Raw genomic sequence first — 17,365 nt, 5'->3', positions numbered from 1 at the left:
GACACTAGTCAAGATATCCTATTTCCAGGGTCTAACCTCTGAGTCACTAATGTTAAAACTCTCATTTTATAAATAAGGCGATAGATATAAAGTGTGCTTATAAAAGAAAAAGTATTTATAGCTTTAAGAAAACCGTTTTTATTATTGTAAAAATAAGTAAGTTATTTTCCGCATAGGGCATGGTAACACTGAAACCTTGATATAACCCTGCCAACAGGGTCCAAATTGTGTGAATTCTGGCAGTAAACAGCAGAGATGGAATCTGACAGATTGGTCTCGTTCTCAATTCAGTGAGTTACAATGAGGCACCATTTTATTCTCTTGGTGGAGAACTTAGCAGCTCTATGAAATACATAAACATTCCTCACATCTAGATTCTGGGAAGTCTTTCTGGGCAGCTGAGAATATAAAGTCTACATTATTAAAAAAATAGTCCTACCCCCAAGACAAGATCTGCTAATGAGACTTGATGTATGTTATAATTTTCTCCTTAAATTTTTATTACACATGACACAAAGATTAAAGGATAAGCAAAATTGGCGCATCATTTTATCCTCTGACTACCAGTACATTTTTGTGGTAGCATGAAGGGTTGTTCCCCTATTTCTCTCTTTTCACCCTGAATGAAAATCAGGTGGCACAGAAGTAGAGGACACGAGCTTTGGAGTCAGAATGCATCTAGGTCTAGATCCCGGCTCCCTCCTCCCTGTTTCTGGCTGTTCAGCACCAGGCAGGCTCCTTACCTTTTCTAAGCTGCTGTTTCCTCATCTGGAGAGTGGGAGGCACCCCTACTTCAAAGGCTGATTGTGACTACTGAGTAGGACAGTGCACACAAAGGGCTAAGCAAAGTGTCTGCTACATGATTCAACAGCAACAAGTGGAGAAGACAGCAAAGGACATCAATCATGTCAGAAGAAGGCGATGGAAGACTTATGAGGTATGTACTGACCCAGGATATTTTCTTTCTTTTACATGGTATTTAATATAAATGGTGAACATGAAAGAAACTATTATAAATAATGACAAATCACATTTCCCTTATTAAACAATCTCTCTTTAGAAAGAAAGGCCTAGCAGGGGAAAGAATGCTAAAAAGTTTATCCAGAATTTCTATGAAATCTAAAATCTACAATTAGAAAAAAGAAGAGTAAAAACAAGCTAAAATACCCACCATGGATCAAATGCTGGTTGTCTTTTTGAGTGGTTAGTTCCAGAACTGCTTTCTGATGGTAGGGAAGAAACTCTGGTTGACACATTATTTTCATGGAAAGAATTATCTGGACGTGGAGATGGCACTGAACAAAGAAAAAGTAAGCCACTGATATACTCTTTTGGTTAAAGCAGTTCTCATGTTGTTCTACTGCACTTTCTCTCACACAAACAAAATAAACTAACAAAAGGATAAGTCAAAATCCTTATTTGCCCTTCATATAACTCTTACGTTTTCTGAGGCTGGAGGCATTCCAGGGAGCATTCCCCCCACCCCCAACTGCTTATGACAGTAACTTGCAAGGGTCAATTAACACCAGGCAATATATATTCAAGGCATAAATTGATGTGTCAGCTGATAAACTGGAGAATATCGTAGGAGATTTAAAAGTATGAATATGATCCCCATCTCCCTGTTTTGACATTCTTTTGAGGCTTTCTTACATCATAGACCCAACTACATAAAATCTATTCTTAGTGTGAAGTGATTCTTAACAGTATGTGTTCTGGAATACACAAACTACAGTTTAAGCCTTGCCACTTGGGAGGTGGCATCAATTTTATATTTTTTTAAACTCAATTCCAAAGAGATTTGGTTATTTGTACAAAAATACTATTTTTCTCTAAGTTTTTAATCCAGGAATAAACAAAAAGACAAACCACAATGTATGTGAGTAAATACTTGTCTGCTTTTCTTTGGGGGGTGGGTGGGTATTATCTTTTTCTATCAATTTCTAAGCTTGGTCATAAATGAAAATATATTGCAAATTTCATCACAAAAGGAATATACAGGCTGTATATAAAGAAAAATGACACCATATTACTTGACTCTTGGCCAGCAGGACTGAAAATGGGAAATATACTAAAAAATCTGTCATTTCAATGATACCACTACATCTTCATCCAGTTAGATTTAGTAGCATGATTGAAATAAGCGATGTCTCCAAATGTTTCACCTAGTTAAATCTTTTCCTTCTATTTCTGGACTTTCTAAAATAAAAATGTTCTACCTGCCAAACAGTGAAGTCGATTATGAGGGGCTTTGCTGATAGTAACCAAGTTAATTCACTTGCAATCAAAATAAAACTGTGTTTCTAGAGGTCAAGGACTAATTAATTAATTGAAAACTTAGTTAACATTTTAATATTAAAGTATACTCTCCAGACATCTATAGAAATAACACGTGTATGATCCACTTTGGAAGTAAAACTTACAGTGAGAGAAGAAAAGACTTTTGCTTATATGTACACTACAATATTTTGTTTAATTAACTTTTTAAAAAAATTTTTATTTATTTTTGGCAGTGTTGGGTCTTCGTTGCTGCACGCGGGCTTTCTCTGTTGCGGTGAATGGGGGCTACTCTTCGTTGCGGTGCGCGGGCTTCTCATTGGGTGGCTTCTCTTGTTGTGGAGCACGGGCTCTAGGCACGCGGGCTTTAGTAGTTGCAGCACGTGGGCTCAGTGGCTGCGGCACGCAGGCCCTAGAGCGTGCGGGCTTCAGTAGTTGTGGTGCACGGGCTCAGTAATTGTGGCTCGCGGGCTCTAGAGCGCAGGCTCAGTAGTTGTGGCGCGTGGGCTTAGTTGCTCCGCAGCATGTGGGATCTTCGCGGACCAGGGCTCGAACCCGTGTCCCCTGCATTGGCAGACGGATTCTTAACCACTGTGCCACCAGGGAAGTCCCATGTTTAATTAACTTTAATCTGAATTAAAGTTTTAGTCCCATAAGGTTCTAAAGTAACCATGGCATCAGAAAAAAGAATAATAAATGCATCAAAAGGCATATTCAATGCCTTATTCTTTTCTCAAAGGTTGGGCTAGGAGGGAACAGAGTAGCCTAATCATTCAATATACATTAGGTCCTGCATAACACTTGTATGCATTCATTTAGCTCAGGTTCCTAGTTAAAATGACCAAGCGGTTGTCCATGTTACCCCCCAGTTCCTGCCCTTTCCAGCTGTCCTCCCAGATCAACAGAATAACGAGAAGCTGGGCAATGTGGATGTGGCAGCTGTAGAAGGTCGTGGTGACCCTTGAAGGAGGCTTTGAGAAGCTGAGCCTCACGGACTCAGGAGGCTTACCGAGTGGGCTTACTGCCAGTCTCACCACTAGGGGCTGGGGATTCCTGGGGGCTCCCACTCTATTACTACATAGCTCCTTAAAGGTGAAACCTTTCTCTCTCAATCTCTCCTAAATCCATTCAGCCACTGAAACATCTGTTATAGTTGTCAAACATCAAAGCACATTTTTAAGGTCATGCAAGTACACTTGAAGATTTTCTTTCATCCAATCAACAAATATTTATGAAACTGCCAGGCAGTGTGCTAGTCAATGAGGGTAAAAGAGGAAAAGGTAAAGGGCCTTGTAACCTTGTGAGAGAGAAATGTAAACAAAGAATCAGTACCATGTGGTTGGTGTGTGTCATGTTAGAGACAGGGGGCCATGGGCGGAACAAAAGAGGAAACACTTCACTTCACCTAGGTGGGCAGGGAAGCCATCACACTGCAGAGGACCTCAAAGCAGAATCTCAAAAGGGACAGAAACAAGTTGTCCAAGCAGGGGGAGTACTGCATTCAGGTCAGAGGAGGGCACGGCCTGTGTGAGTCCCACAGGCTGGGCACCAGAGTGGAGGAGGAGGAGCTGGAGAGGATAGCAAGGGCCAGGGCACAGAAAGTCTAGAATGCCATCTTAGGGAACTCAGATTTTGTCCTGATGCCAATGTGAAGTCGCCAGAGGACTCTCAGCAGATGAGAGATAGAGGACTGGGGCTGGGGTGGAGGCAATGGATTGCCCTGCTATATTTTTTTCCCTGTAGCATTTATTATCTTTTACTGCTCTATGTAATTATTACATTTAGTGTTGCTCTCTCATGAGAATGTGAGCTCTGTGAGGGTGGAGACCTTTGGCTGTCTTGTTCACTGACGTTCTAAATTAGAAGTGTCAGACATACAAGTGACATCGATAAATATTTTATGACTTGGGACTTCCCCGGTGGTCCAGTGGTTAAGAATCCGCCTTCCAATGCAGGGGACGCAGGTTCGATTCCTGGTCGGGGAGCTAAGATCACACATGCCACAGGGCAACTAAGCCTGCGCGCTGCAACTACAGAGTCCACGCGCTCTGGAGCCTACGCGCAACAACTAGAGAGAAGCCCCCGCGCCGCAGTGAAGAGCCTGCGTGCCGCAAAGAAAGATCCCGCATGCCACAACTAAGACCTGACGCAGCCAAAAATAAATAAATTTTAAAATACATATGTTATGACTTAATCGAATGAATGAGTGGTGGGGTCAGAACACAGCTTCAGAAGGATCATTCCAGGGACCGTTTTGATGGTGACCTTAGAGATAGGGAGAGCAGTTGGGAGGCTACTCAAAGTACCCAAGTCAGAAGCCACAAGGGTCTGAACTAAGACAGCAGGAACCAAGGCAGGGAGACGAGGTGGAAGGCAGTAGTGCAGGTAAGAATGACGCTTACCGGAAGTCAGGGCAGTGAAATGTAGGGGAGAGTGCAGCCTGGATGTGTAGTGAGGGGGAGAGAAGAGAGGACCCTGATGGGTGCTAGGAGCTGGGTTTACCTCGGTAGAAGCTGCCAACTCTCCTCGGAACAGGATCATTGTACAGGTGTCTGTTTTCTTTGGGGACAGTGCCATCATCAGAGTGCGGGTCATGATACGCTCCACCCTGAGATAAAAAATAGGTTTATAAAAAGTAAACAACAGAGAGATAATGAGATAGCCTGTGAACGTAGAACAGTGCCTAACTGATCTATAATTTACTCCGGGATCTATTTAAGAGAAAACTCAGAATTATGGCATGAGGAAAACTGCTTACTTTATAAGCCAGTTCGAATTATCTGTGGGAGATTGGGTACGAATAAATCTTAAAAGATAGACTGTAATGGTGTTGAGGGACCAATCTTTACAGACATGTTCTACTGTAAAAGGTAGCAGCTCTAGAAAATTCAGACCTCAGACTTCTGCCGTGCATGGAATGAAGAGGTGCCTTCTCTGGAGGACTCCTTAACTGAAGATCGTGCCACAGTCATCTCTGGAGGGAGTTGCTCTCCGGGCTGGAAGTCAAATTTCAAAGGATTTATAAGAGTGTCCTGTTCCTAGGGATGAAAATTACCTAAATTGCCATGGGTTTTATTTGGTATAACCAGTACCTTAACTGGCTAAAATTAAAAATGTGAATTGGTTAAAACACAAATTGTCCCATAAAAGAGTGAATCATCTGATGAATGTAAAATAAGTCAAACAAGTGTCACACAGATGGAAAGTGAAATTCTCATTAAAGTTAATGCAAGCAGGGAATGAATTACTCTGAAAATAGTTCAATTAATTATTAAAAACAAAGAAAATTATCTTCCTAATATATAGAAAGTCATGGTCTGAGCAGCACTCAATTAGAATAGAGATTCTGTTAGTTAATCCAAAATTTCTCTAGCAGATTTTAGGCTGAGTTCTCAAAAAAGAACTACAGATGCAAAATTATTTTTCATGAAGGACTTACATGGCAGATTAAGATGAAAACAAACGTTCTTTGGATATATCAAGGAATTGAATCAGTACCCTTAATAATTTCTGTCTTAAAAACTCCCTAACTACTGTAGTTTTTGTACTTAAGTTCTCGTCTTAATCTTCTCTAGGATAACAGTACTTATACTTCATGTATTTTCTTAATAATCACGACAGCACTCATCTCCGGAGACACTACCTATTTCTCTCAAGGAAGTGAGTCACAAGCTAAAAGCAGCCTTGGTCCACAGTGGTGTTCACTGAGGGGAAAAGTAGCATTTTCTACCCTCAGAAAAAAAAGATTAAGGAATAAAATTACCAAGCCATTCAGAGGAGTTAGCTGAATTGCATATCTGTATATTATGCACAGAAAGAGTATTATTTTGAGCCTTACATGGTGTGTCAAAAACGGCTTATTTAAAATTTAAAATATGATTTTCTCTTTCTTCCCCTCACTCCCCAAATGTACTACGAAAGGATTCTGGGCAGGAAATTATCCAATGTAGTCTTTCTTCTTTCTACTTTGTGACAAGATCTCATTTGAATTTTATCACCTGCATTGTTTACAAAGACCTCTACATCGAACATAAACTCTAAGCGACAGAGCCAGTCCAGTCCCCTTGCTCTTGAAGGTGCCTACAGCACTTTGCAAGGGAGTGATTCCCACCATTATTCACAGCTTCAGTTACTTGTCAAGCCAATCTGCCATCTTTGTGCCTTTAAACTTGTACTTTCTTGCAGCTTGGTACTGCATTTCCCGAAGTGGACTTAAAATTCAGCAACAGTTGGATCTGTGTTTAGCCGACAGTTATTGTTTTATAATTAGCTTATTTCCACCATGTTCATGAAGCCTTTTCTCTAGCACTCTCAGAGAGCCAGTCCATTTGTCCATTTTCCAAGGTATAGTTTCTTTGTTTTTTTTTTTTAACTTCTTCTCTATTTACACTATGCTTAATGCTAACACACTTTACTGGCTTTGACCTCCATGTAACATCTATGTGTAGCTGCCAGACTCTAGACATCTTTCTAGGCCCTAAATGATCCCTTCTCTCTAGAGGGGCTCCTCCGACGACTGCTCTGACTCCAGTCATGACATCTCCTACCCCTCCTCTCACCTGGGCCCCAGACAGTCTTTCCAACCTCGTGGAGAACATCTCTGCACAGGGGCCCAGGGTCACGCTTCAACCTCAATATGTCAGCATGATATGATGCAAAAAGCTCTGGCCTAGGGACCTGGACATTGCCTCAGCATCCCAGCTCCACCCTGAACTAGTTGGGTAAACTTGGGCAATCCACCCAACCTCTCAGAGCCTCAGCATGCTCATCTGTGCAATAGAGGGGTTGAATGAGGTGACTTCAAGTCCTCTCTTCTACTCTGAAAAGGAGATCCTAGAAGAGAAACCTTGAAGGCTTCCTTTTTTCTTTATTCAATCCTTCAATTCACAAGTCCCGTTTCTACTTCTGAGGCGTCTTTAGACCCACTCTTTCTCTGTCTTCCCACTGGCACTGACTTAGTCCAGAACATATTCTCCTCACCCCATGCTTGGATTATTGCAAAAGCCACTCTAAATCTTGCATTTTTTTCACTCCAGCCACGTGGCCCAAGTTGCAATCCCACAACTCACCATGCTACTTAAGGTCTCAATTATCCTCCTTAACTTCCAGATATCCTTTTTGGTCCTCCCTCGAGCCTCTTTCCTGATGTCCACTCTACTTTCTTCCACTGGTGAAACCCCCAACATCTCAGAAGTTTCTGCTCAGATTCCACCCCTGCCCCCTGGGGGGCCTCCTACAACCCCCCGCTGGGACTGTGCCACTCCCCTCTGCCCCTGCGGTGCACACAGCTCTAGCACAGTGTGGGCATGCAGCCTTACAGTATTATTACCACCTATCTATTGGCAAGTGTCATCCCACCATCTCCAGCCCATACATTCTAAGAGGACGGGGACCACATCTTTTTCATCAGAGCCTATCATTGTGCCTAGCTCAGTAAATGCCTGAATACGTCTTCATCCTTTCGCCACAAAACCTCTCTCCACATCTGAGCTCTAAGCAAGACCTTCAGTTGCTCCTAAAGCCATTTCTGACTGCTCCTGCTCACAATGATCTCTCCCTGTCCTCAAGTACCTTTTATAGGCAGTGCCACAGAAATCTGGTTCTTAATTATTTCATTTTTATCATGTATAATTTAATCTTCCTTGAGAGAAGATAAATTTCTCAAGAGCAAGAACCCTGCCTCAGACTCCTTTGAGTGCCCAAGAATACCCAGCATAGAGAAGGTATTCGGTGTCTAAAGAACAGCCCCCATCATCCCAGAAGCAGTAGCAACAACGAAGACATTTACTCTGTGCCCGGCATAGGGCACACAGTGCTTTATACACCATGTTTAATCCTCACAATAACACTCAGATGAGGAATCAAGGCACAGAAAGATTATATTACTTCCCCAAATTTACAGAGTTCGAAGCACACTGCAGGACTGGCTGCCTGGCTTTCCAGCTCAAGATCTGCCTGGCTTTCCAGCTCAAGATCTTAGCTGCTTTGCTACACCAACTGCTCAGTTACTGACAGTCTCCCCCTCCCCAGCACTCATCTTGCTAAGCTTCCCACTGCACAGACCATCTTATTTTCTGGAGCTCTGACACACGCTGATGAACCAATTTTTGTATCCTCTAAAAGGAGAGTACTTTTCCTACATGACAGTCTTTCCGTCTTCTAACACTGGTTTTTCTCCACCTTCATTTCTTTGATGCAGGTGAATGTTTCATATCACAAAAATATAATTTTAAAAATATGTGTTCTGAAAAAAAAAAAAAATATGTGTTCTGTTACAAGAATGCTGCTTCTTTTAAACAGGTTAGTGTCAGTTCTAGAGTCTGAAGATCAATAAGATAGAGGGAGCATTATGCTAAAAACATTGCCTTGAGATTTAAAAACAACCCAAAAGACTGAAAATTAGCATTTATCCTGGCCTGAAGTTATATTTACCTATAGTTCTGGATAAATTTAAAACTTTTCAATTCAGTTAAGATATCGAGTAAGGTATTAGCAAAAGGGTTTGATTTAAGCAAATGTGGTTTGGAGAGATTAGAGAAAATACCCATGAATTCACAATGAATTTTGAGAAAATTAAAAACTAACCCATATAGCTGATGAATTCTGTAATAAATCAAAATAGGATTCTCTAATGCAAATCAAAGCTACAATTAGGTACCACCTCATGTCGGTCAGAATGGCCATCAATAAAAAGTCTACAAATAACAAATGCTGGAGAGGGTGTGGAGAAAAGGGAACCCTCCTACACTGTTACTGGGAATGTAAGTTGGTGCAGCCACTGTGGAAAACAGTATGGAGGTTCCTCAGAAAAGTAAAAATAGAATTACCATATGATCCAGCAATCCCACTCCTGGGCACGTATACAGACAAAACTCTAATCCAAAAAGATACATGCACCCATATGTTCACAGCAGCACTATTCACAATAGCCAAGACATGGAAACAACCTAAATGTCTATCGACAGATGAATGGATAAAGAAGATGCGGTACATATATACAATGGAATACTACTCAGCCATAAAAAAGAATGAAATAATGCCATTTGCAGCAACATGGATGCAACCAGAGAGTATCATATTAAGTGAAGTAAGTCAGAAGGAGAAAGACAAATACCATATGATATCACTTACATGTGGAATCTAAAATATGACAAAAATGAACCTATCTATGAAACAGAAACAAAATCAGGGACATAGAGGACAGACTGGTGGTTGCCAAGGGGGAGGGAGGTGAGAGAGGGTTGGATTTGGAGTTTGGGATTAGCAGATGCAAACTGGTATATACAGAATGGATAAACAACAAGGTCCTACTGTACAGCACAGGGAACTATATTCAATATCCTGTGATAAACCATAATGGAAAAGAATATGAAAAAGAATGTATATGTATGTATAACTGAGTCACTTTGCTGTACAGCAATAATTAACACATTGTAATTCAACTATACTTCAATAAAAAATAAATGAAAAAAAATAGGACAAAATATGAACAAAATATGCCAGAAAGGAACATTTAAGAAAGGAAACAGATTCTGAAAAACAAGCTTTCTGTGTTGAGTACTCAACAATTAGCTTAAAAAACTAAAAAAAAATGTTTTAACAGATTAGTCCTTCAAATATTGCTTCCTTAAATGTGTCCTATCAAGAAAGTATGACCTCCTGCAGTAGGGACAACTGCACACTGACCCCATCACATCCCTGCACCACCTTCCCATGATGAGCCGACAGATCTGGTCAAGGTCCTAAGTTGTACCTGAGGTGATAAGAGCTGCAGGCTGTTGGCTCTGGCCGCCATCCCTTGCCCTACGCTCAAGCTTCCGTCCAAGCCTTTGGCTCTCACTTTGTCCCGGGTCACATACATGGAATGCCTGTGTGGACGCTGCTGGGAGGAGAAGGGGCTGGTGTAGCCAAGCCCATACGAAAAAGATTCATGAGGCGCAGACAGTGAATGGGAATGGCTGCTGTCCATGTGTTCGGGCAGCTTCAACTCCTCCATCGTCTTAGAATGCCTGGTTGTGGTTCGGCGTGAGTCAAGAGTGCCCTCACTTCGGTTATTTCTCCCCGAGGGGCTGAGCAAAGTTCTTGTGTCGCTGTGCCTGGTGAGGGTCGGGCTGGTGGGAGAGTTCAAGTCCAAACAGCTGGATGGGAAGTACCTACTGGTACTGGACTCTGTGATCTGGGCCCTGGCTTCGGAAAGGTTGCTCACAGACTTGGAGTCACTCAATGCCCCATGGCTTTTGGCCTTGGTCCTATAGGAAGGACTCCTAGAGGACTGGGGAATGGTGTCGATGTAGCTATGCCGACTCTGCTTTTCACTGGGCTGCAGCGTCCCGGCTTTGCTCTGAGAACTTTCCATAAATGAGTGCCGGTTCTGCTGAGATCTGCTGCTTGACTTGAGGTACTTCGTGCCCGGGCCTTCCGAAGGCTTTGGGTCAATATTAAAATCAAACTCTGTCTTTGATTTGGCTTCTTTTGGGCTGAGAAGGTGTGGTATGTTGTTGTTGGTCAGATCTTTGCTGGCAGACCCAGGCTGGCTGCCCGCTTGGTAGGTTTTGGTGTGCATGGGACTAAGAGTAGCTCCAGCAAGGTTTCCGTTCAGGAAGCTTTCGTTGGCAGGAAGACCTTCGTCAGCCCGGGGCAGACCCACACCTAGGTTCTGGATGTCCTTGCTGTTAGATCTGTGATGAGACTGCAAAGCCGCACTTTTGCTGGCTTGGTTTCTATGTCAAAAACGAAAGAAGTATATCAGTTTCCCTCAAGAGCAGACGCACAAAAAGTATCATTAAAACAAAAAAGAACAAATATCTAAAACACTGCAAAGACTAAAAACAGTAACTCTCGCAAACATATGACTATAAATAACACGTAATCTATCAATAAGAAGTAAGTTGCTTAGATCAAGTCACTCTGCCACAAAGCACTGGTCCTGATGAAGCGCTTTGGCATTCTTAAATGCTCAGCTAACTTACTGCCAACACAGCTTCTAACTGATAATCTGGGCAAACTTGCTTTTGCTATGTTGGTGCTCACATGGGTGTGTGCTATAGAAAGCCTGCAAAGAAGAAGAGGGCTGAGCTATACGCAAACTCTTTATAACTCTTTCTCTGCTTGAACATCAGAAGGAGACACTGAGACCTGCAGATCACTGTGTTCCTTGAACTTCGTTTTTATTCGTAAAACTCACAGCCTGCCTCAGAGATACACACTCACAGCACACACACACAAGCACCAATGTCTCTTTTGTCTTTAGCCTGTATAATCAACGAATGAGAATTCTACCAAGGTACTCAAGAAAAGAAAATGATACTCTGAAAAGACGTGTGAACCGCCTAGTGAGGTTTGTTGGAAAACATGATGATCAACGTTTATGTATTAGAGAAGCGGCAATACTCGGGGCATGTCAGTGTCAGATACCTCCTGTACACTAAACAGGAGCATGTCTCTAACTGGATCACAGGGATCTAAACAGGTAATTTCTCTCCAAAAGACACAATTTATTCTCTTCTTCATTTCACACTTCATTATTCCAAATGGGCTGAGGCTTCCTTTGGACTGAAATCTTTAGGACTGAAAGCTTCATTTCCTACTTGGTTTAAAATACAAAATATAAATCCTGAGGAAAACCCTGTCCTCTATTTGAAAGCTGAAGCTGACATCGCAGCAAGGTCAGTTTGTTCTACTGTAACTATTTAAAGGACCAAATTGTGGTTTGAGATAGGTAAGAATGCTTTTAAATGAACAATAACTTACACAATTCCCTTTTTACTATGCATTCCAAAAAATTTGCTGCATATATTGCTATTGCTAAAGACGGTTTGATCTGGGAGAGTTTTGTTCCCATTGCACACTAATTAGAGGAATAGTCACATTTTTTTTCCCCTGTAGAGTGGTAATCTGTGAAACTATGCCTTCCTATTTTCTCTATGAGAATCCACTCGTTCAGGCATCAAAGGGCCCTTAGGCCCTCATCCTTTCCTCCTACCTTTCAGAGGAGTGTTAAAAAGTATCTGATATCAAGCATGCCTGTAATAGTGTGGAAGGCCTCATCTCCAAAACGCACTTACTAATATCTCTCCCAATCGGGTCACAAAAATTGCAACATTAAATAAGGTCACTTAAATATGAGCTAACTGACAGGTTCAGAGGCCATGGATACTGACAACTGATTTGTCTGTTTTCTTCTGTCTTTTTCCATGACCGTATCTACTGCCTCATCTTGATTTACAAGCAAAACCTAGAAAACCTACAAAAATAAGTATTTTATGGTTTATCTAGGAATAATACAGAAAATATTGCTGTTATTTTGGGTGAAGAAAATCAATTCTGTATAGTTTATTTCAACCTAAATAAATGTGAATTTTGTTTAAAAAAGAAAAATATGAGCTAACTAAATGGCAGACCCCAGACCCAGAAAGAAATTACAAAGAAAGGAAAGTTTCACTTTCTGTTAAATGATGTTAACAGAGTCTATCTCCAGATCTATAGAGGATAGTCCTCATCTCAGGTTTTAAACCATTAGAGTTGTTTGTCAACTTATATCCTGGTAACTAAAATATCTCAGCAACTTCTCAAAAAACCCAAATGATGATAGACAGTCTCACTCATAAATAGATCTGACTAAGTGTGTTGGTTATTCCCCACGTGCCCAACCCCCAATCCATTCTCCATTCCTCTCTGCCCCATCCTGGGTCTGGGGAACCCAACACTACAGAGTGTCACCCAGCCTCCCTTGTCACCTAACTCCCAGTTGGGCTTAGCAGTGCAAGGGGCTGGGGGCTGTCTCCCCCGGCAGTGGCTCCCTGACTCAGATCATAGCTGTGCCTCTAGATTACAGCTCCCACAGGACAGTTTCCCCTGCCTGGCTCCCCTGGACCCTCACGACCCTATTTCCTCCCCTTTCTCCTTCAGGCCTAGAGAGGGTAATCGCAGAGATAACTCATGCAGACGTTGTGAAATGTCCAAAGCTCCAAAGAGAACATCCAGAGAAAGGTAGAGAAGAGTGAAGATACCTGCTAGAGCTTTTGAAACTCTTGGAAACACTGCTCTCAATGTGGAGCACAAACCTACGTACGTTAGGAAGAACATATTCATAGTAACATAAGATATACTTTCTAATGTGAAAAGAGAGGCTATAAAGTTAAGGTGGAAACATTTGTCACAGAGTTAGGTTTCCCATAAATGTACAAAGTGCCTAAACCGCTATTCTGAAAGTTTCTGTCTCGGTATTAACCTGAAGCCACTGAGCTCTGCACGCAACTCCTTCATAGAAAGGGCATCATATTGTCTTCAAATTGGAGCTCTGCCAAAGGACAATAAAAAACTGCTTTGGAAATTCCATAGATCTCTTTGACATACAACTGTAAGGAATCTGTGTTAAACTGCCAACCACTTAAGAGGATTTTATATATAAACCCTTCTTAAATGGTTGGCAGGATGGATAAATAGATGGTTAATTTCTAGTTAAAATAACTTTTCAAACCAAACATCAAAGACGCAAAACTACATTTTTATGGGGAAGACTGGCGAAGCAGGACTGCTGAGAGGGCACTGTGTGGCAGGATGAAGCACCATCCCACCATGTCCAAGGTGAGCAGAACCTCAGGAGAGTCTGAAGGAGACTTAGGCAAGGGCTAGGTAATGCAGGGTCCACTGCCTCTCCTACAGAGACATGAACGTGGAAGACAGAAGACAGGCTGTGTGAGGATATGTGTATGAGGATACTGGTGTGTCTCAGGGACAAGGCAGGGCACCAACACAATATGGTGCCCTGAACATCTCTACAATGGTGCTAGGAAGTCCAACGGAGCCATGGTTTGTGCGGAATTAGTGTCCCCAACAAGAGCTTCCATGGAGGAAATATGGACCATAGGCAAGCGTGGAGTAGAAATATTTCCAGATACGTGTAAACTGAGCTAATGGTTTCTTTCCTAGAGAAACCATTTAGGACTGTTTCCTTAATATATTTAATACAGTGTCAAGACCTGAAAACAAATTCTTCCAGAGATTTTTATTTACTTATAATTTTTATTCTCATCTGCTTCAAAAGGGGATTTTGTAGGACTCCTCAAGAACCCATATGAGCCGTATCCTCATGGCCACACACATCCTCCTTGACAGATCACTGAAGAGGGTTCTCAAGGAGAGCCATGGACCCCCATGGGGATTTCTCCCAAGTGAGTCATTACAGAACGAACACACAGGCCTCCTTTTATGGTATGGTTATACCACCAATCACTACAGCACAAATTAAAAATTTATCATCAGTCTACTGAACTTTCTATCAAGATCCTTTTTCTTTGCAAATGTAAACTAGAGGAGTCAAGTGACAATCAAGGTAGAAGGGAGACAAAAGCACCTGAACTGGGAGTGACCCCAGATAAGACACAGGCATAATGTGAACCTCCTAAACTCAAAGGAGCAACTGAAAGATGAATACTAGTCCTTGCCTTAGTGCACCGATCTCATGGAAACTGACAACAAAGTGAACACAAACTTGGTGAAATAGAATTTGAATTTGAATCTCCCAGGCCTCCTTGAAAACAAACAGGTAAGAATGTTTTATAAGATGTGAGGGAAACAATGACCAAACCACTCATTTTAAATAGAGAACAGCTATAAAACACAATCACACCATCGCAGTTACGCAGAGAAAATACAGGGTAAATGGTTATTGCTTATTCATAGATGCACTCACAGATCTAAAAAGTACCACGTCTTAAGCTTTCAAAATTCCAATTGGTTAAAAATAATTGTTCTATGTGGACAGGAAGGGGGGACATGGGAAAAAACTTATATAAGAAAAGCTTCAGGGCTTCCCTGGTGGCGCAGTGGTTGAGAATCTGCCTGCCAGTGCAGGGCACACAGGTTCGAGTCCTGGTCTGGGAGGATCCCGCATGCCGCGGAGCGGCTGGGCCCGTGAGCCACAACTACTGAGCCTGCGCGTCTGGAGCCTGTGCTCCGCGGCAGGAGAGGCCGCAATGGTGAGAGGCCCGCGCACCGCGATGAAGAGTGGCCCCTGCTTGCCACAACTGGAGAGAGCCCTCGCACAGAAACGAAGACCCAACACAGCCATAAATAAAATAAATAAATAAAATTTGAAAAAAGAAAATGCTCCCTATAAAAAAAAAAAAAAGAAAAGCTTCATATTAAGAATTATTGTTTTCTACTTCTCTTCTAATAGTAGATAAGAGAAACTATTTCCTATCTTCCATAATTTAAGCAATGCTAGATGACAAGACCAGCTTCTTGGAAGAGGAAGGAAGACAAGGAGAGGAAGGACACTGCCCCTGAAAATGCAGCCATCAGAATTAAGGAATGTCACTTTTGGAGAGAGAACCTGATTGCAGGGTCCAACTCCTTGTGCCCCTCCTTGCTCCCCCCCTCCCTAGGAAATAAATGTTTTTTTAAAGATCATGCTGAAAATTACATTAGAAAGCATCAATTTTAATCACTATCTACCAAACTAACTTTACTATTTCTATATTCTTATTCTTATGAAAAACTAATTTCTCAACTCAATGATTAAAAGACAAGAGCAACAAAAACACAAGCCCCTGCTCTGGAGCCAGAAGTACTTGGTTCAGTTGCAAAGGTTGTCCTAGGTGCCTTCCCACCCACCTGTGTTTGGCATCCTCCGCTCCCTTCAGGAATCCCTTTGCCCTCACGCATCCTTCTTCCTCCAGGAATCACCCCTGGGTCCCATGTACACAGGATCTTCTAGCTCATGAGGCCAGAAACCCCCTTAGTTGCTAACCCATGCTACCTTTCCCAGGGAATGCATAGGTTTCCCTTGGAAAATCTTATAAAAGATAAGAAAGTCTTTATGACCCACACAACTCTTTAATTATGGTTCTGAATCATGCAATAAGCATAAGAAAGATATTTTTGAATAAGGAGGGCTTTCCTTCTTTTCTCTAATTGCATCATTTAAGCAGCCACCTCCTCCACCTACTTGTAAGACCAATACTGCATCTGTATTTCCTTAAAAGGGAATATTTACCTATTAGACAAAGTGCTGCTTTCCACGTGGTAAGGTTTTCTTTTTGCTGACCTTGAAGGGGAGCGATCCAAAAGTCTCTGGGTTTGGAATGTAGGGTGATTCAAACACTGTTCTGTCAAGTATCTGTCAGCTGGGTCCAACTTCAGTAAATTCTTAGGAAACAAAGTTAGGATTGGAAAGAACATCACAAAGTCAAATTTAAATTGTAATAAAAACCATATTTCTTTTCCTTATAAAAGAAATGCATGGTCATTGCAGAATATCTAGCAAACACAGTTTAGTCCAAAAAAAAAATTTTTAAAGGACTATCTAAATCACCCATAACCTTACCATTGTTGTCCTCTGGGAATATGCCCTCCCAGCCCTTTAAAAAATATCATGTATATATTTTTTCTTTTATAAAATCTGGCTTATATTATACACATAAGTTTTGTATACTGCACTTACTAATCAAAATCATTTTTTACAACATAATTTAAACATCTAAAATATATTTTTATTTTTTATTTTATTTTTGGACGCACCATGCAGCTTGTGAGATCTTAGTTCCCTGACCAGGGATCGAACCCGAGCCCTCGGCAGTGAAAGCACGGAGTCCTAACCACTGGACTGCCAGGGAATTCCCTAAAATATATTTTTAAATAAGTATATATATTCATATCAAAGAATATACATTCTTCATCTTTTTCTTGTCCTCCTCTCTGGAGGCAGCCCATGGTACCAGCATCTTGTGAATCCTTCCAACAGGTACTTTGTATATATCTCTATCTGCTCCTTTTATTTTATCCAAACAGCAGCATACGCACAATAGGCTGTACTTAGCTTTCTTTCCACTCAACATTAGATGTTAAGAGATCATTCCATATCAGTAAACAGCCTCAATTTTAGACGTACCTTAGGCTGCATTTTGTTTTCCTTCTTTTATTATTATGAACAATGATGCAACAAATAACTTTACAACATGTTTTAAATGACTGCATGGAAGTTTGTGGTATGATTTATTTAATGATTTATTGTTGGATGTTTAGGTGGCTGCCACTTTGCACTATTATAATTAATGCTGTGATGTATACCTGAAATCGTTGCATA

General features: G+C 41.5%; 1 protein-coding gene across 2 annotated transcripts in view; it reads right to left on the bottom strand.

Annotated features, from left to right (window-relative positions):
* The window catches only part of CDKL5 (cyclin dependent kinase like 5), a 188,626-nt gene that overhangs the window by 14,080 nt on the left and 157,181 nt on the right, over window positions 1-17,365 (bottom strand). For both annotated transcript variants that reach the window (XM_059910711.1, XM_059910712.1), the window contains exons 11-15: window positions 16,277-16,428; window positions 10,031-10,997; window positions 5,172-5,273; window positions 4,780-4,885; window positions 1,172-1,295 (exon numbers count right to left, since the gene is read on the bottom strand). In XM_059910711.1, the coding sequence (XP_059766694.1) occupies window positions 1,172-1,295; window positions 4,780-4,885; window positions 5,172-5,273; window positions 10,031-10,997; window positions 16,277-16,428 (1,451 nt within the window). The remainder of the gene's footprint in view (window positions 1-1,171; window positions 1,296-4,779; window positions 4,886-5,171; window positions 5,274-10,030; window positions 10,998-16,276; window positions 16,429-17,365) is intronic.

This window comes from Balaenoptera ricei, chromosome X, assembly GCF_028023285.1.
Source record: "Balaenoptera ricei isolate mBalRic1 chromosome X, mBalRic1.hap2, whole genome shotgun sequence".
NCBI lineage: Eukaryota > Metazoa > Chordata > Mammalia > Artiodactyla > Balaenopteridae > Balaenoptera > Balaenoptera ricei.
The sequence above is the reverse complement of the archived record's forward strand: the minus strand, read 5'-3'. Positions and strand labels throughout refer to the sequence as shown.